Raw genomic sequence first — 26,120 nt, 5'->3', positions numbered from 1 at the left:
ATTTATTTCAGGGAGGATTGTCCATCATTAATATCACTCCCTTTGTGGAATTCTTGATAAGCTTTTGGGGAGCTCCAAAATCCCCTCAAACACAGGCAGTTGATACAAGGTTATGTATGTGCAGATATACACCTCTCCAGGCTGCACAGCCCATAAAACCTAGGTCTCGCCCCACTGTTCCCCTCCCCCCCCCCCCATTTCAGCTTTTCCCTCTGGGCCCTGATTCTACCAGACCTTTGACAAGTCCCTTGTTTGGACTACAGGTTCCAGAAACCCACAGCCAGCACATTAGCTGCCTTGCATGCTAAGTGGTTCTAGTGACTTATAGTCCAACAAATAACATTTTTGAGCCTTGGCTCCCTCTGCCAGTGACTGTCCTGACTTTGCTTTCTAATAAGTGACCTTAAAAGGGAAGCAGGATGGCTCTTTTAGCTTACTGTTGTGATTTCTGCAGGGCTATATGGCAACCATGAAGGCCCGTGGCATCCCTGAGGGTATGAAGGGCAAGGACAAGATAATCTTTGGGAACATCCACCAGATCTACGACTGGCACAAAGAGTGAGTGAGTGAGAATCCATTTCTGGGTGCAGCTTTCCTGCATGACAGGGGGTTGGATTGGATGGTCCTTGTGGTCTCTTCCAACTCTACGACTCTGTGCAGCAGAGCAACAGTAGTTGGAAGAAACTTGAGAATGAAGCTCATATGGGATTGTGTAGCAGGGTAGTGGTGACAGTGATTCTTCTTGGATTGCCTGCCCAAATGCCTGTGACCCAAGTGATGTGAGCAAGGTGAAGGGGAACACAAGCGGGCGACTGCCCCATCTCCTTAATGGTATGGTTGTGGAAGAAGCTATGATATGTCTGAGCCATCTTTGGGGGAAGCGCTTGGGGCTGAGCCCATAACATAGGAAATAAAGTAGAGTGTCTGTGTGTGAGGGAGGAGATGAGACCATTACCTATGGTTTTCACACCACTTCTGTTTCTTCTTATCTCCCCAAACCCAGCTATTTACTTAAGCAGCTAGAGAAATGTCTGGAGGATCCTGATCTACTGGCTGAGTTGTTCATAAAGCACGTATGTTCTTCCTGCTATGATTAAAATAAGAACAGAATTCCTAAGCTGTAATAGCTGAAGTGTTAAATTTTATTTTATTTTCTGTTGCCCTGCAGTTCTTGGATAAGGGCAGGGTACAAATATTTTAATTAATAAATAATGCAGTTTAATAAATAAGTAAGTGGAACTTCCATACCGAGCAGCAGTATACCTCTTGATCCCAAATTCTGGGATCAAACAATAGGAAAGGGTTATTAAGGTTTATGTCTGCTTATAGGCTTTTCAAAAGCATCCCAAATGGCAACAGCTGGAATCCAACCATGCTGAGCTACGTGAAATTTCAGCTTGACACAGCTCTGACCTTGTGTTCTCATGGTCATCTAGCTTAGCATACATACAGGTTGAGTCTCCCTTATCTGAAGTTCTGAATTTCAAAATGCTTCGAAATCTAAAACATTTTTTATAGTTGGCTGAAATAGTGACACCTTTGCTTTCTGACTGTTCAATATATGCAAACTTCGTTTCATGGCACACAGATATTAAAAATATTGTGTATAAAAATTACTTTCAGGCTATGTGTGTAAGATATATATGAAACATAAATGAATTTTATGTTTAGACTTCGGTTCTATCTCCAAGATATCTCATTATATACATGCAGATATTCCAAAATCTTAAAGAAATCCAAAATCTAAAATACTTCTGGCTTCAAGCATTTTGGATAAGGGAGACTCAACCTGTACTGCCTTCACACACTGGTCAGCTACATCCTAGGCACAGATGATAGTGGTGATGATGGTATCCCTCCCCAGTCTCAAGCATTCCCTTTATCTAGAGTAGAGTGAAGAAATGTCACTTTTTTGGTTTACCAGAACATCCCAGCCTGTATGATGTTCTGGGAATAAGGCCCATTAAACTTGATGAACCTTATTACTGAGTAAGGCACGCATAGGATTCTACTATAAGGCAGCTCTCCTTAACCCCTTTACTTGGAATTAAGTCACAGTAAATTTGATGGATTTGTTTCCTAGTAACTATGAAAAGGATTACACTGTAAAGAAGTTTTTTAAAAATCAGACTTGAACATTTTCCTGAGCATTCTGGTGAGGATCAGTAATTATTTTTCCTCAATGAGTTATGAAAATTGTTTTTCCTTTAGAAGAGCTGCCTCACAATTGAAGGAGTGTGAGCATACTTCAACACACACACACACACGGAAGTTGTCTTTTCCAGATGCTACTTCAGGCATTGCAGGTAGAACAGGAAATCCATTATTCTTCACCAGTAATAGAACAGGCTCTAGCCACTGTTTTTCTATGATAACTGTATATGCATTGATTATAATTGTGCGATGGGAATTGGTCTTGACTTTCCCGGAGTAATACCTGAACACTGTGGAAACAAACAATGGTTTGAACAAAAACCATGGTGACACAGTGTGAATGAATATACCATGGCAGAGACAACAGTATGCCTACAGTGCCATCTCCAAGTATCAAGAAAGATCTGTCTTGGCAAAATTGATAGCGCTAGCAATGAGTGTTTTTTCCTGTTTTTTTTTTATTTATCTGTACAGAAATGGGAATTTAAACTCATGTTCACCTGCTACAAAACTTGTAGAATATGTACTTGTGTATCTATATGAAACATGTTGTCGTACCCAAAGCTTAGAAAAGTTTTGTTTTTAAACTTCAGCTTCCCAAACCCCCAGCTAGCATGTCTACTGGCCATGATGCCTGACAGTTTCTGGGACTTTTCCAAGCAGTGTTGAAGACAAGAACTAGCACTATATATCAGCACTAGTGACTCGTGTCAGGGCTCAGTGGCTGAGTGTGAATTTGAACCTGGCTCTTTAGCATACCTGCTGCACTTGCAGTCAAGCCATTGTGCCATCATGCTGCTACATGTGAAGTTTCTCTTCAGTGCTCCCCTGAGCTGTTTCCCTTTTGTGTTCTAGGAGCGCCGTTTGCACATGTATGTTGTTTACTGTCAGAACAAACCCAAATCTGAGCATATTGTGTCTGAGTTTATCGACACTTACTTTGAGGTAAGGGGGTACATGACTTTGCTGTAGTTTTGTTCACTGCCTCCTGCAGTTTATGCCATGTGGCTTGCCTGTGTCTGACTCACTCTCCTGCTGTGATCTGTCTGCCTCTAGTTCTTACATTTTTGTCCCCTTTCAGAGCTGATGCAGATGAAGTCCATGGTGCTTGGCACCCTGTTTAAACTCCCCAGCAGCTCCCATCTTGTGGAGATGTCATTTGTGTATAGCAGGTGCTACATGCCACCCACATCTGTTGTTATATGCTGCCGCCACAAACCCATCTGAAGGATGTAGTTAGGTGGTTTCAAATTCTTGACTGTGTGATCTGATGGAGACTCTCCTCTCTTTAGAGGATTATATGTAATTGAGTCCCCTTGCCACAAGTGTGGTACGCCAGGCCTGCTACATTAATGTGAATCCTTCACCACAATGGATATCTTCCCCAGCAACCTGTCCTGGCAGTACCATCACATCTAGATGTGAGTAGGCAGTAGTGTGCAAAAAATGAGTAGAGCATGGAAGTTACTTTCTTCAGCTCCAGATTCTCTCCCCAACATGTCCACTGGCTGTATTAGTTGGAGATTCTGGAATTTATGAGTAGAGCATGGAAGTTACTTTCTTCAGCTCCAGATTCTCTCCCCAACATGTCCACTGGCTGTATTAGTTGGAGATTCTGGAATTTATGGTCTAAAAATGCTCTGCCAATGGATGTAGCTCCTCGCACCTCCTACATATGCCTACTATGTTTTGAGGTGAGAGCTGTTGGAAGGGTGACCATTAACTCCTTGAACTGGCTCAAGGTCCAGTGAGCAGCTGTTTCCCTCAACTGGCCTGGTCCTTTTCCTTGTGCTAAGCATCTTGTGCTAAATGGGGAAGGAATGTCTTACATAAAGGTTGGGAGTGACAGAGTTCCCTCTGCAGTTTTTATGATCCAACGTGAGAGGTTTACTGCATCCTCTCCCAGTGCCTCCATCCCACCTGCCAGAGTTCTTTCATGTCAAGCTTTGGTTTGAATACATGTAAATGTAGAAAGCTGCCTTTTTACTGTCAGGTGACATTGGTGATTCTCACATGGAAGAAGCCATCCAAGGTTTTAGAGGCTAGTTTGCTCCTAGGCCTCCTATTAGAGATTCTTTTAAATAAGATGTCAGGAACTGAGCCTTCTGCATGCAAGCTCATGACACATTATGTGTGTGCATGTGCATGCGTGCATGTGCATGCCTGTACTGAAACTGAGAGAGACTGGTGTGCCTAAGGTCATTGTGGGACTTAATGTCACTGTTGATGCTTGAATTGGGGACTTCTTGGATACCATCACAGTATCTTACCCACTGGGCTACACTTGCTCTTGTCTGCTGTCGAGGCTCTTGAGTAGCCTTCCCCACCCTTCTGCCCCACAAACATGTTGGGTTGCATGGCTGTGGGATACCCTCTTGAAGCCTGCATGAGATAACAGGAAGGAAGTTCAAGGCCTTGCAAAGAGGATGAGTGTGATGGCAGAGAGATGAAGAGATTTCCCCAATGTGGCCAATAGGAATTTAAAAAGCAAGAGAGTTGATCTCCCATCTGATTTTCACATTATGCCATTCCCTCTTTTTCAGGAACTGAAGCAAGAACTGGGGCACCGTTTGCAGCTCAATGACTTGCTGATCAAACCTGTACAGCGGATCATGAAATACCAGCTGTTACTCAAGGTGCTACAAGGGGATGGGAAGAGTGCTCTCCAAAGCAGAGGCAAAGGCCTGGTGGGGTGGGGATCAGGTCCCTGACTGCACAGCAGAAAGGAGAGGATTGAGAAAGAGAGAGAGAGAGAGGCTGGTTTTAATATGTGTGGGAATAAGCAAAGAACTGTGCAATAGGGGCGGGGGAGTCCTGGATGATCTGCAGGGCTGTCTGTCATCTGCAGGACAGCAAACCACTGAAATATCACAAAAGGAGTGGTCAATCTGTTTGGTAGCCTTCTATCGCCACCTAATGGCTTGTGGCTGTACCTGTCTCCAGAGCTGGAACAATGGGAAAAAAATGTTTCAGGCATTACGTGGCAGCAACTGTGTTGTTGTTGTTGTTGTTGTTGTTGTTAACTGCCTTCACCTAGATCTCTACCCATGGCGACCCTATGAATGAGACATCTCCAAGCCCCGCTGTCCTCTACTGCTCTGCCCAGCTCCTGCAAACTTATTTTCGTAGTCTCTTTAATTAAGTCACTCCATCTAGCATGTGGTCTTCCTCTCTTTCTACTTCCCCTCCACCTTTCCTAACATTGGCGCGTTCCAGACGCGCCAATAGTACGTGCTCGGCATGTACTAGGGTTATGAAAGGGCGTCCTTTCCGGACGCCCTAACCCTAGTATGTGCCGAGCACGTACAAAATAGCAGCTTTATTGATTTCCACTATTTGCTTTACTGATGACAAGGAGGGTACATCAGGAGAGATATCTTTATATCCCACTCAGAGCTGGTGTTGCAGTTTATTTCTATTCAAATCCAGCCCATTTATTGAATATACCACTCTCCATTGCCCACTTAAGAATACCCTTGTTGTTTCCCTCTTTCCATTGTATCTTCCCCAGGATTTCCTGAAGTATTATGGCAAAGCTGGCAAGAACACGGAGCAGCTGGAGGTAGGAGCTGAAGGCATGGTAACATGTCTTCTACCCATTGTTCCCACCATCTTGGTATATAGACTGAATTGTATATGACTTTATTTGAGTCAGGAGTCACCAAGGTAGCCCATAAGGGCTAAATGTAACACGGTGTGAGCATATGTTTAACCTATCATCTGCTTGAGCCAATGATAGCAAATGTATGAACGTTTCACAAGTTGTTGTTGTACTGCAACTCCCACCATCCCTCACTGTTGACCGTGCTGCCTACGGCTTATGGGAGTTACAACCCAACAAGAGAGTGGCATCTGGAGGGCTACAAGTTGTCCACCCCTGCCTTAACCCTTGAGAGAAGGAGCTGAAGCTATGTAAATGATGGATTTATAACTGAGAGGACTGGTACTCATGTATCCAATGCAACAGTATCTATATTGGACAACATTCCCCTCTCTGAAGACACAACCCTATCAAACTGCATGGTGTCATTTGTCTAAAGTGATTTAATGATCCCCAGACATTTGGGATTGGGTGGTGATGACACTTTCTCACTCTGGGTGCCTGTATGCGTGTCCAATCAACCATCATGCTACTTCATTCAGTCCAGCCCCTTTTCCTAGGGCCAGGCTTAGTACCCAGATGAATGAGATGATTGCTCAGGCACCAGAACATGGGAGGGGACAGCCTAAGTTTGAAGAGAGAACTGTGTGTGTTGTACAATGTAGGCACCCATAACTAGCCCATGTGATGGACGACACAGTCCCATTAGTAGGGTTGAAGGAAATTTCTACTGCCAGTCAATGTGTGTACATGAAATGTTAGGTGGTACCATCTTGCTCCTTATTTCAGGCAGCAAAATGTTTTGGGCCAGCCCTTCCTTCTCCAACTCCTTACCATGCTTTGCCTTTGCAGAGAGCTGTGGAGGTGATGTGCTTTGTTCCTAAGCGCTGCAATGACATGATGAACGTGGGGCGTCTTCAGGGATTTGAGGTAGGTTCTGGGATTTGTGGATTTCAGTCACTGGTTCCTAGGGAAGTGAGCCATTTTCATAGGTTTTTCTAATCAACTATAATTTGTAAGGCCATTTCATTTTTTTCATTAGGTATAGTAGGGGGCATGGGGGTGACTTTCCTCCAGTCTTGCAGAAATGGGAAACCTGTTGACCAAAGAAAGGGATCTTATTCAGTTAGCTTTGAGGGCTCTTTTCTTCAGTGCATGCTAATGTAGGAATGGTGAGCTTAAGATAATAGATAATAAGATCATTAATAATAGATAATTAAGGTAATATAGCTTGATGGGAAGATAGGAATTAGGGAGGGAATTTGGAGAGAGTTCATGTTTAGAAGAATTGTATTTATTATGAAATATTATGTGTTACAGCCCTTCCTTGGGACTGTACCTGCTTCAAATGTCATGTTCCGACTACCATATATACTCATGTATAAGCTGACCTCATGTATAAGTTGAGGGCAGGTATGAGGGCCAAAATTATGGATTTTGATCTGACCCGTAGATAAGTTGAGATAAATCTAAGGTAATGTAACAGAGGATGTAAACGAGGAAGCAAAGAAAAATGATAAGAAAGAACTTATAAAATTTCAGCAGGCATAACTCTGCTCACTGTAAAGGCTGGATGGATGAGGAGTGAATTAGGGTAAATGTGTGGGAAGGTGGCATGGACAGGGCCAAGAAAACATGCACATGTTAAACAGGATGAAAAGTCAAAGAAAAGAAAAGGGTGACTATGTTGGCAGTAATTATAGCCTTTAACTGTAATCTGATAACTGACTGCTTTTAACCCAGAAAATAATAGTAGTAGTAGTAATAATAATAATTTATAGCCCACCCAATCACAAGGAATCGGGGTGGGTTACAGCAATAAAAATAAGATAAGATAAAAGAGAGTGACATAAGTCACAGAATTCACAGTTAGACCTGATGGAACTGAGCCTGTCTTTTTCACTCCCTCCCAGGTCTGATGATGACAGTAGGTATGGAGGGAGGGTTCTTCTTCTTGAGGCAAGAATTTTATTTTAATTCATTTTAATTTAATTCTTCTCATTAAATTTAAGAGAAGAATTGGTGGACAGAGCGACGTAAGTCACAGTAAACGGGGAGAGGAACTAAGTAGGGAAGGCCTGGCGGAAGAGATCCATCTTAAGAGCCTTCTTAAAGGCTGTAAGAGTAGCCTTTGGCAGGTCATTCCATAGCTTTGGAGCAGCGGTGGAGAAGGCCCTCTGGGTAACTGAGGTTAGCCTAGATTTTTTTGGCTGAAGTGGATTCTTCCCCAAGGACCTTAGAGTGCAGGACGGACAGTACGGAAGAAGGCGTTCTCTTAGGTATTCTGGACCCAAGTCATGTAGGGCTTTAAAGGTAATAATCACCAACACCTTGTACCTTGCCCAGAAACTAATTGGCAGCTAGTGAATGGACTTCAGAACCAGTGTTATATGATCATTATGAGAAATACGTACCTGTAAATAACCTATCTGCCATATTTTATACAAGTTGAAGTTTCCAAACTTGGCACAAGGGTAGCTCCATGTAGAGCGCATGCAGAAAAGCTGGCAAACATTCACAAATGTCTTATTCAGATCCTTTAAAGTCCCATTCCTCTTAGCATGTCTTTAAGAGGAAGTGCCAAAGAGCTGTCACTGCCACCATTTTCCCACCCAGTCATTCAAAAAGGTCAGAAGTGGCACCATGGCGAAGAGAGTAGCATGTGAGTGTGGATTGTGCTGTCACCTTTTGCCACTCTACTCAGAGAAGGGAGTGGTTCCTTTTTTTGATAAGAGTTAAAGTACAGTGCTTACACTGGGTAATGTAGGCTTTCTGGGTCAATTTTTTAACTAAAATTTCTAGTCAAAACTACATGAGTATATACAGTATATGTTCTGAACTGTCATGTGGCTCAGCTCTTCCTGGTGCTGTGCTGCTTCGAATAGAAATACATTTTTGCATATTGTAATGCTGCATGCAGCTTCAAAAAGAAAAAGAAAGAAAGCAAAACAAAATGTCTCTGCAGATAGACAACTATTATTTATATTTATATCCCATCTTTCTCTCAGTTTGGGATTCAAGGTGGCTTACAACAGAATAACCATACCCGATTAAGTAGACTGGTGCTGACCTTTCTTACTCCTTCAGAGGCTTGATGTCCCACAGATGGCGAGTATCTGGCATACAGCAGCATTCAAACATGCAGTCCTCCATCTGCACATGCGTATTTCTAAATGTTCAGCTTTATGAATGTGGCAGCTTTGTGCCTTTTGTATGGCTAGTAACTAGGGACTAATCTTTCCTTTCTAGGGGAAGCTGACAGCACAGGGGAAGCTGCTGCAGCAAAACACCTTCTGGGTGACAGAGCAGGCAGGCGGAATCGTGTCCCGGGGTCGTGAGCGGCGCATCTTTCTCTTTGAGCAGATTGTCATTCTGAGTGAGACTCTGGAGCGGCGGCGGGGTCCATATGCTGCCCCAACGTATGCCTTCAAAAGCAGTATCAAGGTATTTCAGGGACAGCAGTGAACAATCTAGGCAGCTCTAGATCCTGGAAGGCCTTGCATAGTGCATTTTGGACTTGAGGTTCCTCACTTCCATAGCTGCATACCTCATTTTTGTAGCTGTCTTGTTCATCCATAGCATATAATACTGAGTGCTGAATTCTGCATCTCAAAAATCTGAGTACTGATTTGATACATGCACATCTATCTGGCCTTAGTGGTGGGGACTGCCACTTGGGCATGTGCAATAAATGCACACAGAAAATACTCAACGAGGAGGGAAAACACAATTGCATTATTTTTCCCCTTTTTTAAAGAATGTATTTTCTTTTTTCTTTTAATTCTTTTAATTTTTCTTTTAATTTTAAATTAAGTGTTTATTCACTGTCATTTTCTGCATCAGGTAAGCTGTTTGGGCCTGGAGCCCAGTGTGGACAATGATCCCTGCAAATTTGCACTGATCTCTCGTGGCGCAGAACGAGGCACTGTTCGTTATGTACTGCAGGCAGCAACTCCAGAGATTGCCCAGGCTTGGGTGGCTGACATCAGCCTCATCTTGGATACACAACGTGACTTCCTCAATGGTAGGGAATGAAAGATTGGTCCACAGTTCTGGCCCAGTGGGCTTACTTTCACTGCTCTTTAAACTGCATCCATCCTTTTTCAAGGAGCTAGACCTCAATTGTCCTTCCCTTATTTGCTTGTCTTCTGATTTGGAGTGAATATAAGGGCTGCTCGCTCAGCCATGGACCCTCTCTAAACAACTTCTGTCAAGGAAGCCCCATGGTACGTTTGCCTTAGGGTGGTCATAAATCAGAAATTACTTGAAGGCACACACAACCACCACCAATAGTTGTAGATAAGAATTAAAAATGCTTCTTTCCCCAAAATAACATTAATGAAATCTGTGGCACCACATAGACTCATACATTTAACATGACAGTTAACACTTTGAAAATTTTCAATGAGTAATTTCAATTGTGTTTGTTGTGTGCCTTCATGTCATTTCTGACTTATGGTGACCCTAAGGCAAACGTATTATGGGGTTTTCTTGGCAAGTTTCTTCAGAGAGGGTTGTCTTCCTCTGAGGCTGAGAGAATGTGACTTGCCCAAGATCATCCAATGGGTTTCATGGCCAAACCAGGATTTGAATTCTGATCTCCCAGTATTCTAGTCCAGTCAGTGTTCAAACCCCTACACCAAGCAGGTGCTCTAATTTGAATTAGAGATGTTTCATTCGTTTTGCTTTTCCCAGGATCTAAATAGAGTTTGATTCATTACACTTTCTGTAGTGAAAGGAACCACCTTGTATTTCAGTACATATCATATATGCAATAAACATTTTATTAGTGAAAGAAAGTGCCTCCCCCCCCCCCCCCCCCGCAAATTGTGGTAACTTAACATGTTCTCCAGTGTGCTTCAGCTTATAGATATATGTGAATCTATATCATATTATAGTACATTAGATTCCATTTCTTTGCCACATCCCAACATGATGAACAAATAATGCCAAGGATGATATTGCACAGATCAAATTGGGCTCAGTTCTCAGGGTTTTCCATTGAGTTATGTGCACAAAGTAAACAAGCTGCAACCTTCAAAACATCTGGCAGGGGATAACCTGTTACCAGGGGGACTGTCATTTTTCATAGCCTTGGAGCAAATGATGAGATTTGGCTTTTCAGTTCTGTGTCCTTTGAAATGTTTGAAAATAACTCTTTATTCACAGAGAGTCTGCATATTCCTTTACCCACAGATGTTGGTCCTATCTCTGCACCCTGAATTGACTAATCCAAAGTCCCTCCCCTACACACACACACACATGGACTGAAAGTACACAGTGAAAGGGTGTAAAATATCTGCTTTTTCCCTGCTTTGATTGTGAGTGTAAGAAGTTGGCTGAGAAATATTAATGGGGCAACTAGTCTTTATTAAGTGATTGAATGTATGTCCAGCCAGTAAGGGCTCATTCACATAAATATAATCAAAGCTTAACATGTGCAGGGTTTGGATAAATGAGATGTACCACTTCAGGTTAAGTATGAATTTGAATTAAAAAACAAACACACACACTCCCAAATCCTTACAGGCATTTTTAGAAAAAACAGACTCACCAGCGTAAAATGTGCAGACATACATAGAAAGCCTTTGATCGGGACAGAACTGATTGCAAGGTCAGCGCCAGCCATACTTCTGTGGGCAGAGTGTTCCACATGCTGGCTGCTGCAACAGAGAAGGCACATTAGTGAGTTTTATTTCAGTTCACTCTTTGTGTGCTGTTTTTCTACATGCGATTCTCCTCTCCCTATTGGCCACAATTTACAAGTTGAAATGTTGCATCTAGTCTACTATCTCCTTTCTCCCTTCTCTCCCTCTCCAGGGATCTGAACATCACATTCCTTTCCCATTCTGATGCCTGTGCAGGTCAAGTCTTCGTTGTAATAGATCAAACGATGAGCAAATTGAGTGATTACCCCTCCCTTTCTTATGTTTCAGTGGGCCATAGATTTCAAGCACAAGTGGTGCTTTGGCCTTTGTGAATTGAATCAATCCTCAGCTTTTGAAGGATGGGATCTCCTGAGTCCTGAACTACAGCCCATTTTACTCAGAACCACAGACAGTACTGCTAGGCAGGTGGCTACTTTTTAAAATGCTTGTGTGGAGTTTTTTACTTGGAAAAAATCCTACAATTTAGGAATACAGGGGAAGAATTCCAGATACTAAACCTTTCCCCCTTGATGTTCCTGTTGGCTACATGGAAGGCAAGGTGTATATCCTTATCCAGGTGGGGTGAGGGCATTAAAAATGAAGTCTAATCTGGAATCCTACTGTGTCATTCCACAGAGTGTATCTATCCATTTTGAATAACACTTCACTGTATGTCTCCATGGGGGAGAAATACCTTGAGTTGGCATGGGACAATTTGAAAGTTTTGTCTGGGAGATGGTTTGAGCGATGGCTAGTTCGCACATGCAACTCATCATCACTCAAGGGATGAGGAACAAAGTATGTGTGAATCAATTCTGTGTACCCAAGGCAGGAGCATCATACCATGGATGAGCCTCACCCTCCCCTACTTGGACCATGAGCCATTGATACACAAAGTTGTCTTTTTTGTTGCTGAAGACTCTTTCATCTTCTCACAAATGTCCCTGTAGCTCATCTTTTCTCACTGTGTTCCCTCCCCAGCACTGCAGTCTCCCATCGAGTACCAGCGTCGAGAAAGCAAGACCCACAGCCTGGGACGAATGGGAGCCCTGCACCACTCCCTGCCTGGTGGACCTACCCGGCCCTGCTCCACAGCCTCTATGGACCAGAATAAGGGACCCACTCTCCAGACCCACAATGCCTCCCTGCCTTCCCTTTACCTTCCTGGCCCTGGCCAGCCAGAGCATCTACTCTCTGCTGAGGTAAAGTAAGAAGGTGTGACTGAAGGATCCTGTTGAACAGATAGTTCTGAGGGGCTTGTTGGGGTGGCTGCCTGGCATGGCTGAAATTCCTATTTTGCTTTGAAGGTAAAGTGGGTGCGAGTAGAATACAATTCAATTCCATTTTTTGGCTTAAATCAGGGGTCGGCAACCTCCGGCCCGTGGGCCGGATGCCGCCCGCGGGCGCCTTTCTGCCGGCCCCCGCTCCCTCCTGCCGCTGAAATCGCCGCCGATTTCGGCCGCTCCGGCCGCCATTTTGCCTTTCAAATGGCGGCGCCCATTGGGAGGTCCGATGCGGCCTCTGGAGCCCTGAAACGGGGCTCCAGGAGCCGCACCGGGCCTCTGGGAGGCCCGATGTGGCAGCCGAAGCCCTGAAACGGGGCTTCAGCAGCCTCACCGGGCCCCTGGGAGGCCCGATGCGGCCTCTGGAGCCCTGAAACGGGGCTCCAGGAGCTGCACCGGGCCCCTGGGAGGCCCGATGCGGCATCTGAAGCCCTGAAACGGGGCTCCAGGAGCTGCACCGGGCCTCTGGGAGGCCCGATGCGGCATCTGGAGCCTTGAAACGGGGCTCCAGGAGCTGCACCGGGCCCCTGGGAGGCCTGATGCGGCATCTGGAGCCCTGAATCGGGGCTCCAGGAGCCCCACCGGGCCTTCAAATGGCCCCCGCCCACCCCTCCTGGCCCCGCCCACCTCCCTCCTGGCCCCGCCCTCCTCCCTCCTATAAATGGAGGGGCGGGGGGGAGAAGGAGGAGGAGGCAGAGAGAGAGAGAGGGAGGGAGGGGAGGAGGAGAGAGAGAGAGAGAGAGTGGGAGGGAGAGAAGAGAGAGGGAGAGAGAAAGGGTGGGAGGGAGAGGAAAGAGAGGGAGGGAGGGAGGGGAGGAGAGAGAGAGAGAAAGGGTGGGTGGGTGGGAGGGAGAGGGTGGGAGGGAGGGGAGAAGAGAGAGAGAAAAGGTGAGAGGGAGAGGAGAGGGAGGGAGGGAGGGAGAGGAGAAGAGAGAGAGAGAAAGGGTGAGAAGGTGGGAGTGATAGGGAGGGAGGAAGGGAGAGAAAGAAAGTGGGTTGAGACAGTGGCATGCATTTTTTGCTGTTTTGTGGCCTTGCCTAGTCGCTTCCATTCTTGCAAATATTGCTCTTATTATTGTTGTTGTTATCCTTTGGTATTCTCTTTGTAAAATCCCCCCACATGGACTTGCTTGCTCTTTTGTGGGTTGAGACAGTGTGCATGCGTTTTTCCTGTGTTATGGCATTGCCGACCCTAGTAGCTTCTTGCAAATATTATGCGGCTCCGCCCCTGGAGGGTGGAAACTCCGCCCTGGATAGTGGAAGCTCCACCCTGGCATGTGGCTCCGCCCCAGAGGGTGGAAGCTCCACCCCCATGTGCGACTCCGCCCCTGGAGGGTGGAGGCTCCGCCCCCAGAGGCTGGAAGCTCCACCCTCCGGCTTCGGCCCCCCAGTTGTCTGAGGGACAGCAACCCGGCCCCCGACTCAAAAAGGTTGCCTACCCCTGGCTTAAATCATCCTTCCCCACCCATCCACAAATGGGATGACACTGGTATTCCAGCACATTTGGGATGCACCAGTTTAGGGAAGGCTGGTTTAAACTGTTGCTCATAAGGCATTTATAGTTTAAATCAGGCAAATTTTTAGGAAAGTTACTTTTTTGGACCACAACTCTCAGAATGGCCCAACTTGTATGGCTTCTAGGCTGGCTGTTTGGAGGATTTTGGCAGTTGTAATTGAGAAAAATGATGTTTTCAATGTTTGGTTTAAATGTCCCTACAAAATCTCGCTTTGTGTGTTAGTTTGCCAATTTGTTACACATGTGAGGCTATAAAAGCAAAAGAAACTTTTTGTCCCCTGGAATATTCCTATCAATATTAGTGAACAATTTTGAATTATTGTTTGGTAAACAAAGTGTGAAATATTTGAGGTAAGTTCTTCTTTAAAATGGTCTTACCATCCTTATAAATAGGGCAGCTCAACAATATCAACATTTTACTTGATACTTTCTTATTTCTTTTACAAACTGCCATCAACATATTTATATTGAAGAGTGCTACAGAAATTATTAAATATAAATATAAATAAAATAAGAGTAGCCTCTGTCTTTCTGTTTTAGAGAAACCCTTGGGACCTCTTGACTTAATAGTCATTGATTTCTTGTTATAAGGATATATAAGATTGTTCTTGATAACCCAACAGTAATCAGTCCAGAAGAACTCCTACTACTTGTTTCTTTAATAGCTTCTAATAAATTGAAAATCTTGACTTCATGAATAAACATGATCTGAAAGAATGAGAAAATTATCCATTCCTTAACCAAGGGTCAGATTAACACATGCTGAAACTAAACTATGGTCCAAAATACACTGCAGAAATAATCTAATTTGAGACTGCTTTAACTGCCCTGGCTCAATGCTAGGGAATTCTGGGAGCTGTATTTTGTGAGACAGTTAGCCTTCTTGGTCAGAGAGCTCTGGTGCCACAATAAACTACAATTCCCAGGATTCCCTAGCACTGAGCCAGGACAGTGGTCTCAAACTGGATTGTTTCTGCAGTGTATTTTGGACCAATGTTAAAATTAAAAAGCCCTAGCACCCCAGAAGCAATATATGTAACTATAGTTTTACTTATTTATTTTTATTTGGGTCTCTTTCACAGTAACGTGGTAATACTGCTATGATTGCACTTCAACAACTATGTTTACATCATATTTATTTTTTATTTTATTAATTTATTGAATGATTAATGAGTCCCAATTTGGGGAAGGGGAAGCGGGATATGAATAAATGTAATAATAACAAGGAGGAGGGGGGGAATAGTGTTAGGTTTGTAGCTCGGTCAGTCACTAGAGTCGTTCTCTGGCTGAGAATTCTAAAGGCTCCTTGCTACACTACAAATCCCAACTTCCATAGAATGCAGCCATAGGAATTAAAATGGCATCATAGTGCTATAAGTATGAAAGTGTGAAAGAGGCCTTACAGGTACCTCATAATCTGAGAACCTTACTGTTGTTGACTTGTTAACTACTGTCATGTTGATTTCAATCTATAGCAACCTATGAATGAGAGACCTCCAAGTCACACTGTCATCAAGAGCCCTTGCAGACAAAGAATCTTATCACACTAGAAAACAAAGCCAAAATAGATCCGGAAAGTAGTGCCTTGCACTGTGCCTTACTGCATGAGGTTGTAACACTTCAGTTTCTTCTCATGGGAGAGAGTTGTGAAAGTGAATCTTTTGTCTAGCTGGAAAATCCATTCAGCGGGAAGAAAACTGAAATGCTACCAATGTCATGTGGCGAGGCATGGAGAAAGGCACTACTCTTTGGCTCTGGTTTGGCTTTCCTTCGTAGTGTGATAAGGCTCTTAGAGCTTCCTTGTTCAGCTCTGACTCAGCCACTCAGTTTTGAGTATCAAATAGTGTTTAAAGAATGTTAGGCAACAAATAATCAGTATTATGTCCCTGAGTCAGAAGGTGGCAGTGCAGTCTAGGGCCAAAGTTCTCAAACTGTGAAGCAGGCATTCAGCAAGCATGGCTGCTGAGGACCAGCCCCTTGGGTGACAGCATAGGAGCCAGGAAAGTTAGCTGATTTCTCAACAGCTGCCTTCCCTCCCATTCCCACTACACCCTCAGATGAACAGGGCATGGTGTTAACCATTTACTTAGTACTATGGTTCATGCCAGCCTGGTTGGTTCCTCCACTTGGCTATCAGCTGCTGTTGAACAAGCGTTTGCAATCATTCATTACTCCACAGATCTTGTCAAGAATACATGTGAGGATCTTTGATTTAGGGGAAGAAAGGGTACAGAGGAAAGGCAGGATAACTTTAGAGCAGTCATTACTTATGCAGACACTCTGGATTCACACCTTGTGAAGCTTTCCAAATATTGTTGATAATTATTGATTAGTGACAGTTTAGTTGTTTTTAGATCATGCACCTTCCATTTCTTTCTGCATGATTTTTATGGTTATAGTTATTAGATTCATTTGCTAGGCAAATAATAAGTGACAGAGTTGGGGGTTTTGTCTTCATTTTAATTTTTTTATCATTTTATTGTGTTGGTTAATCTTTATCTTGGCCAAGATCCTGAATTATGTGTGCAGGGCATTCTCCACATGCACAGTTTTGTGTCCCAACAGCTTTCAAGCCCTGTGGGGTGCTGCTGTAACTGTGCAGTGTCTGAGGGCGGGGGTGGGGGGAGAGAAAGCAACTGAATAGCAGGGACTGTGTCTCACCTGGACTTCAATTCTCCAGAGGGAAGAAGATTATTTTTTCCTCATTCTCTAGGGAACAGTAGCCATGAACGGAAGCAGTCATGGTTTTTTTATTGTCTCCTTCCCTTTCCCCCAGCCATGGAATGATTGTAGCAGTGCCCTGTGGGGTTTGACAGCTGCTGAAGAGGAAGCACAAAATTACACATATGGAGCATTATACTCTGCCTGTGCAATGCAAGATCAATGCAGACAAAGCTTAGATAAAGGTTTAGCTGCCAGGGGGAGGTTTGGGGTGGTGCACAAGGGCCTAGTGAATATCCCCTTGGTCACTGTCAAAAAAGATACATGTGCATAACCCACATGGATGTCACCAATAGGATTCCAGTCCTTGTATTTTTCTTATGATTATTATGTCTTCCTGTTTTTTAAATAACGCATGCTGTGCTAAAATTATAATAAATGATGTGTTGGGGGAAGAATTGTGCCTTAAGTTAGCAAGAAATACACACGGGTACAGAGTATTCATTTCTGTTCTTAGAAAGGAGTTGAAAGACTGGAGTGAAATGTGGGGGATCATGTGGTCTGAACAGCAGGCTTTTCTGTGATTCTGTTTCCACATTAAGTAAAAAAGATAACAATTAGGTGATGTCTGACAAAGTGGAGGAAGAGAGTAATGAGAGCTATATTTGGTGAGTGGGTGTCTCTATAATTCCTTTCCCATCTTAATGCTGGATTGGGGAAGGCTGCTGTTCATGTTTCGTCTTTAGAAGATCAGATGAAGTCACTTAGCAAACTGGAATATCAGAATCTGTATTTCATATCTCCTGTCAGGTCAAAATGTTGACTACCTTGACTGCAGGGTCCAGTCAAGCATTATAAGGTTTATATGGCATGCTGTCAGGGCTTGCACAGGTCTCCAGGAGGATCTATGTGTCTTTTCAGGGGCATTTTTTCATAAGTGTAATACCACACTGAAAGCCTCCCTCCCCAAAATGATAAGCATGATTTCTGCATTTCCCTTCTACTTTCCAGGTACAGCCATCTCGCAGCCAAAGTTCTCCTGGGTCCAGACCAGGTCACATACCTTCTGGTGAGGTGCAGCTTTCTAGTGCTGTCCAGCAGGAATCCATGCAGGAGGTATGTTTTGATGATGGGGCTGAAGAAACGGCCCTGTTAGTCCAAAGTGGGCTCAGACTCATAATCAATCAATCAATCAATCAATCAATCAATCAATCTCTCTCTCTCTCTCTCTCTCTCTCACACACACACACACACACACACACACACACACACACACACACAGGTGTCCACTCCCTGCATGAATTTTACATTTTACAGATCTTAACCAGAGTTGTGTGGGTATGCTGCCATTTCAAAGGGGTTTGTACGTGGGGAGGCAGGGTATACACAGGCATGTGGTGATGTCAGTGCCAAAAGCAGGGGACCATCCATACATCACATAGCTAAACTGTGGAATAGACTGACATAAGAAATAGTCATGGCTGCCTACAGGCATGGTTTTATAAGCTGACTAGGTCAATTCATGGAGGATGAGGTTATCAGTGACAACTAGTCAGGATGACTGTATATCAACTCCATTGTTAGAGGCTGTATTCTTCTATAGATCATGCATACAGCCTTTAACACTGGACACTATAAAATGAAGGGTGCTGTTGCATTCATCTCCTGCTTGTGCGCTTCCCAGAAGCCACTGTGGGAAACTGGATAATGAACTAGATGGCCTTTTGGTCTGATCCAATGTGGCCGCCTTATGTGCTCTGTCTTTCAATGATTTCTTCCCTTTAGGAGAAGATGAGAGTGCAACTCCCAGCATTCTTTGCCATTGGCTATGCTTCTGGCTAGAGCTGCTGGAAGTTGTACAGTCAGACCTTCATATCTGTGGGGGATCTGTTCTGGACCCCTGTACAGATACAAACAAATGCAGGACCTCAAGTTCAATTATCCCTAATGGCGGTGCAACATGCACACACCACTGTTGGGGACATCCAGGCTTGCCATCTGCAGATGCTTAAATCTACAGATGACAAGCCTGCAGATAACTGGGCCCCACTGTACACCAATATTATCTGGAGGGCTGCATGATTCCCACCCCTCTTTTAAGAGGACTATTAGGATGGGGAAGTGTGAACCTCTGGTATAAACTGTTTGATATGCTTATTGGTCCCAGGAAGTGGCACACATAAATGGAGAGCAAAGTCAATCACTGTCTGTTTGTACTGAAAAAGACAAGTGTATGGAGTAGGAAGAAGTTGGTTGCTCTGTGTATGTGTGTGTTTGTGTGTATACACTCATATTTAGGGTGAATGTGAATTTTCACTAACTTAGGGGCAGAGTTCCAATATTGAGCATAGGAATGTTTTCCTTTTCCCTTGGTTAGCTGAAGCAAAAGAAGAGCTATAGAATCATCATAGAAAGGCAAACATATTTAGATTAAGCAGATTTTGGGGTAATAGGCCTGTCTATGACAACCAGCTTCTATGGAAGAGAATAAATGAAATAGCTATGGAAGAAGCAGCATATCTGCATCCCTCTGAATATCAGGATCAGCAGATAGAAATAACAGGAGATGGCCATTGCCTTCCTACCTTACTTGTACCTTAAAGGGCAGCTGGTTAGCCACTGTTTGGTCAGTGGATCTTGCTGTGATCCAACACAGAATTCAAGCTGCCTCTTACTAAACATTGGTGGTGTTTGTTTGTTTTTAAAGCACCCAATATAGTGCTATTGTATATGTTGATAAGGAAAAACAAATCAGTATGCAAAAGTTATGTGTGTGGTGCAGTGCTACTGGAAAGGGGTCTCAGGAACATTGACAGTCATGCACTCCATTGTTCTGTTTCATGCCAGGCCCCAAGCGATGATGACGCCAGGCCGCTACTCCCAGATCCTGATATCCCTGAAATCAGTTTCCCTGAAGGCTGTGCCCGACTCGCCAAACTTGATGAGGATGAGCTGTGACCCAGGAACTGGGATGGTCTCCAACTGGCTTAGGAACATAGATCAGCTGTATCCTCCCTTCTCTTCTTGTGGTGGCTCTGGGGATGAGATGCAGCAGCAGCAGCATTAGGGTGGAAACTGTTCTAGCCCTCCTCCAGTCCGGCTCCTAATGCTCAGATGCGTCCTGTCAAGGGTACAGGACCCACACATTGGACTGGGACCAGGGAGTGCTGCTGGAGGCTCTTCCCTTTTTCCCCCCAGACCCCAGTATATGCATGCTGTGGGGATCCAGGGGCTTCAAGTAAGGACTTTGGGACAAGGGGGTTGGGGTTGTGTGAAATGAGAATTTTATTTTGTTTGTTGTAATAATAAAGATTTTAGTTAAAACAAACACAGAGACAAATTGTTCCAGGGCTCTGCGTCATCCAACGGTTGCCAAATTGCACAGGCAGCCGTAAAGTACATATTTACATGGGTCAGTCTTTGTAGTGTCTCTTGCACAAGTAACTGGTGCACCATGTGTGAAATCCCCTTCTTTGTCTCAACTTCTATATTGTTTACTATAAAACTAAAGACCTCATAATACTTTATTGGAGCTGTAATTTCATGCTGTGATTCTGTTTCAAAATCATCTCATTATTTCCCCTACTCCAAGAGGATTTTTAAAAATATTAGTTTTAAAGAAGCTATTCATAATACATTTAGCCATTAGTTCTCTAACACTTTATTTTTTGCTGTTTTCTCTCTTTCATTATTAGCAACAAGAGTAAGGTTTTATAGGGTTTGCTTGCTCACGCACCAGATAATCTGAGCTCTCTGGGAGCCACTCCTTCATGGTTGTTTCTATTTCAGGATGGTGCAATATATGAGAAAATCTCTACTTCATGGAAGTAGCTAATTGCCAGAGATCTTTCCAATCTGATTGACATCCTATTGGGAGCGAGGGTACCAAAAGACACATCATCAGCCCCATCAGTGTAATTATTTTAGTAGTCATGTATACACAGATTTGCCTCTGAAGAATTGGCTTTGAGTATGAGTGAAGGCAGCCATCTTTATTAGCAATTTTAGAATCTCATGAGAGATCTCAAAGAGATCCAACTCTAGCCCATCTTTTTAAAAACTACGACTGACCTATCAAAGTTAGACCAAAATCACTTTTTATAGTAGAAGTGAGTTACAACAATCCCTTGATACTAGATGACAGAATACACATAGGGCAAGATATACAAAGGCTTTGCTGGGGTGAAATGATGTATGTGCCTTTAAACAGCTGGCTTCCATGTTTCCTGTGGGATAACCCAGTATCTTTAAATATTTATCTTCAACTCAGAATTGAACACATCAAGCTTAGATTTTGTTGTGAAAATAAGAATCTATACTATAGTGTCTGTTGGATTAGAAGTAGATTCCTGGGGTATTAGCCCCTTTTCTGGGAAAGATGAAAACTAGTTCAATTAAGACCTAGCCAGCACCTACACTGCAGAAATAATGCAGTTTAACACCACTTTAATGCAATGGCTCAATCCTATGGAATTCTGGAACTTGTAGTGTTGTGAGCTATTTAGCCTTCTCTGTCAAAGAGCTCTGGTTCCTCAACAAACTACAAATCCCAGGATTCCACAGAATAGAGCCATGGCAGTTAATGTGGTGTCAGACTGCATTAATTGTGCAGCAGCCCTAATCTCCTTTGACAGAGCTTATAAGAGGAAGTGCTATATCTTTTGGGTCTTAGAGACTAGTTTTAGCAGAGTAAGGCAGTATGCAAATTTCACAGCTAAAAAAGGTCACTAATTAACTAGTCACAGATTCTTTATAGATTCAACCATCTATGGAATTGAAAATATTCATATATATATATATATTCCAAAATGCAAACATTTATTTTGCTGTTTTATATAAGGGATGCTATTTTTCTATGCCATTTAATGGGACTTGAACATCCACAGATTTTGGTATCCACGGGGTTGGAACCATACTCCAGTGGATACCAAGGGCCAGTGTATATTTAAAGGTGCATTCAAACATATATACATGCAGTGCCTATGCCTTGGATATCCACAGGAAAGTTTCTAGAAGAGCGGTTTCTCAAAACTCATCATCTTGCAGGATGAGTATTTTATGTGCTTTCAAAGACACCTGGAAGGTTGTCTGGTCACATGGTGTGGTTGTGTAGCCACATCCCCACAATGGGTGACTAAGCAAATGGGGAAAGTTTTAGGGACAGCATGTACATAAGGTAGAGGCATGCAGGAAATCCTTCCTATCTAAAGCCCCATTGTTCTAATAGCAAATGGGGAAAAGGTGTTAAAGAGAATGCTTGGCTGTTGGGAAGCATTTCCCAACAGTGTCTAAGCATGTGACTCTTCGATCCATCCTCATCACTGCTAACTTTGCTTGCCTCCAATAGTTCACCGAATCCAAAAGAAGAAAGGGAAAGAATACATATTCAGACAACAGTGGTAAAAGTCCCTTTAAAAGGGCAAAATTGGCAGGAAGAAAAGTGTTAGCAAGTTGTACCGTTTGTCGATCTATCTCTGCACATGGTTCTTGATACTACTTATGGTAAGTCCCTCTATCCCTCTGCATACAGTGACAATGGAGGTCACTGCAAAGTATGACTGGAATCCTGTTGGTGTCATGCTTTGCTAACCTGCCATTGTGCCACTGTAATGTCCTTTTTCAGTCATTGCAGAAGGAGGTATGATGTACCACTTTTTGTAACCACCTGTGTAGCTTTGATGGTACCAGAAAATGCCACCATGCACACACTTGCTAGCTGTATGCACTGCCTTGTATATCCAAACAATACTTTCATTCAATACATGGGGATAAGACATCTTGAATGAGAATAATACTGTATCTTAGGGTGGAAACTCTGTCTAAGCAAAAAAACCCAAATATGACCAATTTTAAATTTGCTTCAACATACATTTTGCATTAGCTCTGAAGTTATACTTTGAAATCATAAAGACTGGTCACTAGACTTATTTATAACAACTATAAGTACAGCAGTTCATCGGCTAACATATTATGATATTAACTAGGTTGGTGTAGAGAGGAGATTGGTATACAAAATACATATGCTCTTTTTCTGATTGTAACTAACATTCAGAATCTGTCATTTGAGGACCGAACAAACATCAAGAAAAACTCCTGCTTGTTCCACTGGTCTGAATTAATAGGACTTGGCTTAACCTGGCAATGGGAAGGGTCAGGAAGCCTAGCTTGTTCTGTGAACTCCCTTTTTCCAGCAGAGCTCAAACTGTAGAGGAATTGCAAATGAATGGAGCTTGATTCTTTAACATATCAAAAGCCATGCAGCCTATTTTAACAAAAGAGCATCTGCTTAAAGGTGGATCCTGATGGTGTTAGAGCAGGCCTGCCTCAAGTCTCCTGTAAGAAACAGATAAAGGATCAGTTGCTGTTAATTAGTTTTCACATTCAGTTCCACTGCAGTTCATGAGGAAAACTTGATATTCATTTGTCTAGTATGTCTTATTGGGTTCTCCCACTTTAAACCTCCAATAGCAATATTTACATGTAGTCCTGATGAAACATCTGCGCTTAGGACAAGAGGCTACTGTTAGAACAGAATTTGGAAAAACAGAATGGTTCCCAATAGGCAAAGGGACCAGGCAAGGCTGCATTCTATCACCTTACTTGTTCAACTTGTACACAGAGAATATACACAGAGCAGGTTTAGACTCAGAAGGATGAGTAAAGATAGAAGGAAGGAACATCACTAATTTAAGATATGTAGATGACACCATACTGCTATCAGAAAACATCATAGACTAGGGGCAATTACAAAGGTCAAAGAAGAAATGGCAAAGACTTGCTGATGAACATAAAGAAAACAAATAATGACCACAGAGGATCTATATAAATTCAGCCTACATAATAAAGAGATAGAAATAGAGATTCCCCATACCTTGGATCAAACATTGATCAGAACAGAGGCTGCAGTGAAGAAATCAGAAGAGTGAGAGTGGGAAAGGAAGCCATGACAACTAGGCAAGATCCTAAAATGTAAAGATATACAACAGACCACTAAAGTTAAAATTGCCCAGGCCATTGCTTTTCCCATCACCATGTATGGATGTGGCAGGTGGACAGTGACAAAAGAGACCGGAAGAAAATCAACTCATTTGAGACATGGTGCTGGAGAAGAGTGCTGAGGATACTGTGGATGACCAAAAGGACAAACAAATAGGTCCTAGAACAGATCAAGCCTGGAAGTCAACTGAGGCAATCATATTTTGGCTACATCATGAGAAGGCATGACTCATTAGAAAACACAACAATGCTAGGGAAGGTAGAAGGTAGTAGAAAGAGAAGAAGACTGCATATTAGATGGATAGATTCATGGGCCTGAATCAGAGCAGTGGTGGAGATGTCTCAGCCACAGAGTTGCATAGGATGTCTTTGTGTGTGTCTCTCTCTCTCTATGTGTAGAGGTAACATATAAGATTAGTGACAATATGGAAGAGCTCAAAAATGGTGTGATCTGCAACGCAACAAGTCTTGGGATGATCACGCATGTGTGTGTTCAATTTTTGTCTATATGTCCGTCTTTTAGAATATTACAGCAGACACACAATATCTTTAGCCTTCAACGTCACATAACCATCCAGTGAAAGTGTTCCTGGACTGTACCATTATGGAAGGTGATAAAAACACATGGTTGTGTACTTCTGCATGGAAAAAACAACAACCTGCAAGTATAACATTATCATACCAGGGATAAACTTTGCTTGAACTTTTTTCATTGATCCAAGTAATCATAAGTAGGAGAGAGTACATACATGGAGGGAGCATTCAGGTTTACATTTGTGTTGTATCAACTGCCACTTGGGATGTTGCCAATTTCTTAAACCAGCCTCCCACAACCAGATATGTTGGACTACTATTGTCTGGCCCATTAAGGCATTTCTGTCATGGTTTGTTGCCCTATGTGTAATTATAACCATGTTATAGAGCTCTATCACTAATTGTCCAGGTCTGATTCTTTGTATCTGTTAGTGTTTGGTTGCCCCTTATTAGTTTTTTTCCCTCAGGCTTGTTCTCATAGAGCCATAGAGTTGGAAAGGGCCTCATGGGCCATCTAGTTCAGCCTCCTGCTCATCTCCTACCTTCTGTGTTCCAGATTTTTTAGACTTCAGTTCTCACAAACTGATGGTTGGCCAAGCTGACTGGGGCTTCCAATCTTTGGTCCTCCAGATACTTTGGACTTCTATTGCTGAACACCTGGAAGACCAGAGATTGGGATTCTCAGCAAGTAGCTGTCCAGTCTCTTTTTGAAGACATCCAGAGAAGAAGAACCCAGCACCTCTCTAGGCAATTACTTCTATTGCTGAATCACTCTTACTTTCAAGAAGTTCCTTCTAATGTTAAGTTCATTTTAGCTAATGTCTCTCTCTGTTTTATCAGCTACTTTCTGTGGTCTGCAGGGCCTTGTCCGTTCATATCTTTTTTACCTCTTTGCTACTCTTTATTTTAATTTTTTTAGCTACTGCTATTTCATTCCACAATAAAGTTTAGTTTTCAGTTGTGTGTCAGTTGAATGTCTGGATAGTCACAGAGTTAAGCACAACATATGTCAAGGCCAGAACTACAATCCCATCATCTCAGGCCAACACAGTTGGCTGGGACCAAGGGAATTTTAGCCCAACACATTGTCTTTGGGAAGCCTTCAGACTATGGTTTATGAACTGGGGAATGAGTTTGCCCATTTCTCTGTTGCCCATCCCTTCTCTTTACAACCTGGCTTTGGTCTGGTGCAGAAATTCTGGCTTGTTTGAGCTAGAGTTCTTCGTTGGAATTCTGCTTTAATGTCAGTTTATTAACCAAACTAGCTACTAGGATTTTAAACCATACATCTAAATAAGAGTAAAGATACAGAAAAGTAGGACACAGTCAACCATATCCATTGGTTGTCTGAAGTGGTGCAGTGTAACAACAGTTTTACCATCATGTCTCTGTGCAAACTTAGCCTCAGTGTTCTCATATAGCAAATCAGAGCTGAGTCATTTGGAAGGAAGCTTGCAGAAATAAATCAAAGTTCCTGACGTTCACATCACATATTTTTGAGGCAAGACACCAGTACACAGAGGGAAAAATACAGATACCTCAGTTAATGAAGTAGACGATTTCTGGTATTATTTCTTTGGAAGAAAATTTAGTATTGGAAGCAGAAATACCATGGAAAGAATAGGGATAGGTCCTTGCATCATAGAAAAGTGCAATTAAACATGTTTCGGCAAAGATTTATTCAAAACTAACTTTATGCACATGCGAAATGAAACAACCAGGTCATA

General features: G+C 43.0%; 1 protein-coding gene across 5 annotated transcripts in view; it reads left to right on the top strand.

Moving 5' to 3' along the window:
- The window catches only part of LOC149322722 (rho guanine nucleotide exchange factor 25-like), an 87,106-nt gene extending 66,916 nt beyond the window's left edge, over positions 1 to 20,190 (top strand). For all 5 annotated transcript variants that reach the window (XM_089482076.1, XM_089482073.1, XM_089482080.1 and 2 more), the window contains 11 exons: positions 455 to 558; positions 1,004 to 1,073; positions 3,010 to 3,099; positions 4,698 to 4,790; positions 5,666 to 5,716; positions 6,608 to 6,685; positions 9,005 to 9,199; positions 9,599 to 9,779; positions 12,385 to 12,605; positions 17,875 to 17,979; positions 19,711 to 20,190. In XM_089482076.1, coding sequence (XP_089338202.1) covers positions 455 to 558; positions 1,004 to 1,073; positions 3,010 to 3,099; positions 4,698 to 4,790; positions 5,666 to 5,716; positions 6,608 to 6,685; positions 9,005 to 9,199; positions 9,599 to 9,779; positions 12,385 to 12,605; positions 17,875 to 17,979; positions 19,711 to 19,821 — 1,299 coding nt within the window. In that variant the 3' untranslated portion in view covers positions 19,822 to 20,190. The remainder of the gene's footprint in view (positions 1 to 454; positions 559 to 1,003; positions 1,074 to 3,009; positions 3,100 to 4,697; positions 4,791 to 5,665; positions 5,717 to 6,607; positions 6,686 to 9,004; positions 9,200 to 9,598; positions 9,780 to 12,384; positions 12,606 to 17,874; positions 17,980 to 19,710) is intronic.
- The last annotated feature ends 5,930 nt before the right edge of the window (positions 20,191 to 26,120 follow it).

Source organism: Sceloporus occidentalis, unplaced genomic scaffold (genome assembly GCF_023333645.1).
Source record: "Sceloporus occidentalis isolate IW3139 unplaced genomic scaffold, rSceOcc1.0.p SCAF_1, whole genome shotgun sequence".
Taxonomy (NCBI): Eukaryota; Metazoa; Chordata; class Lepidosauria; order Squamata; family Phrynosomatidae; genus Sceloporus; species Sceloporus occidentalis.
The sequence above is the reverse complement of the archived record's forward strand: the minus strand, read 5'-3'. Positions and strand labels throughout refer to the sequence as shown.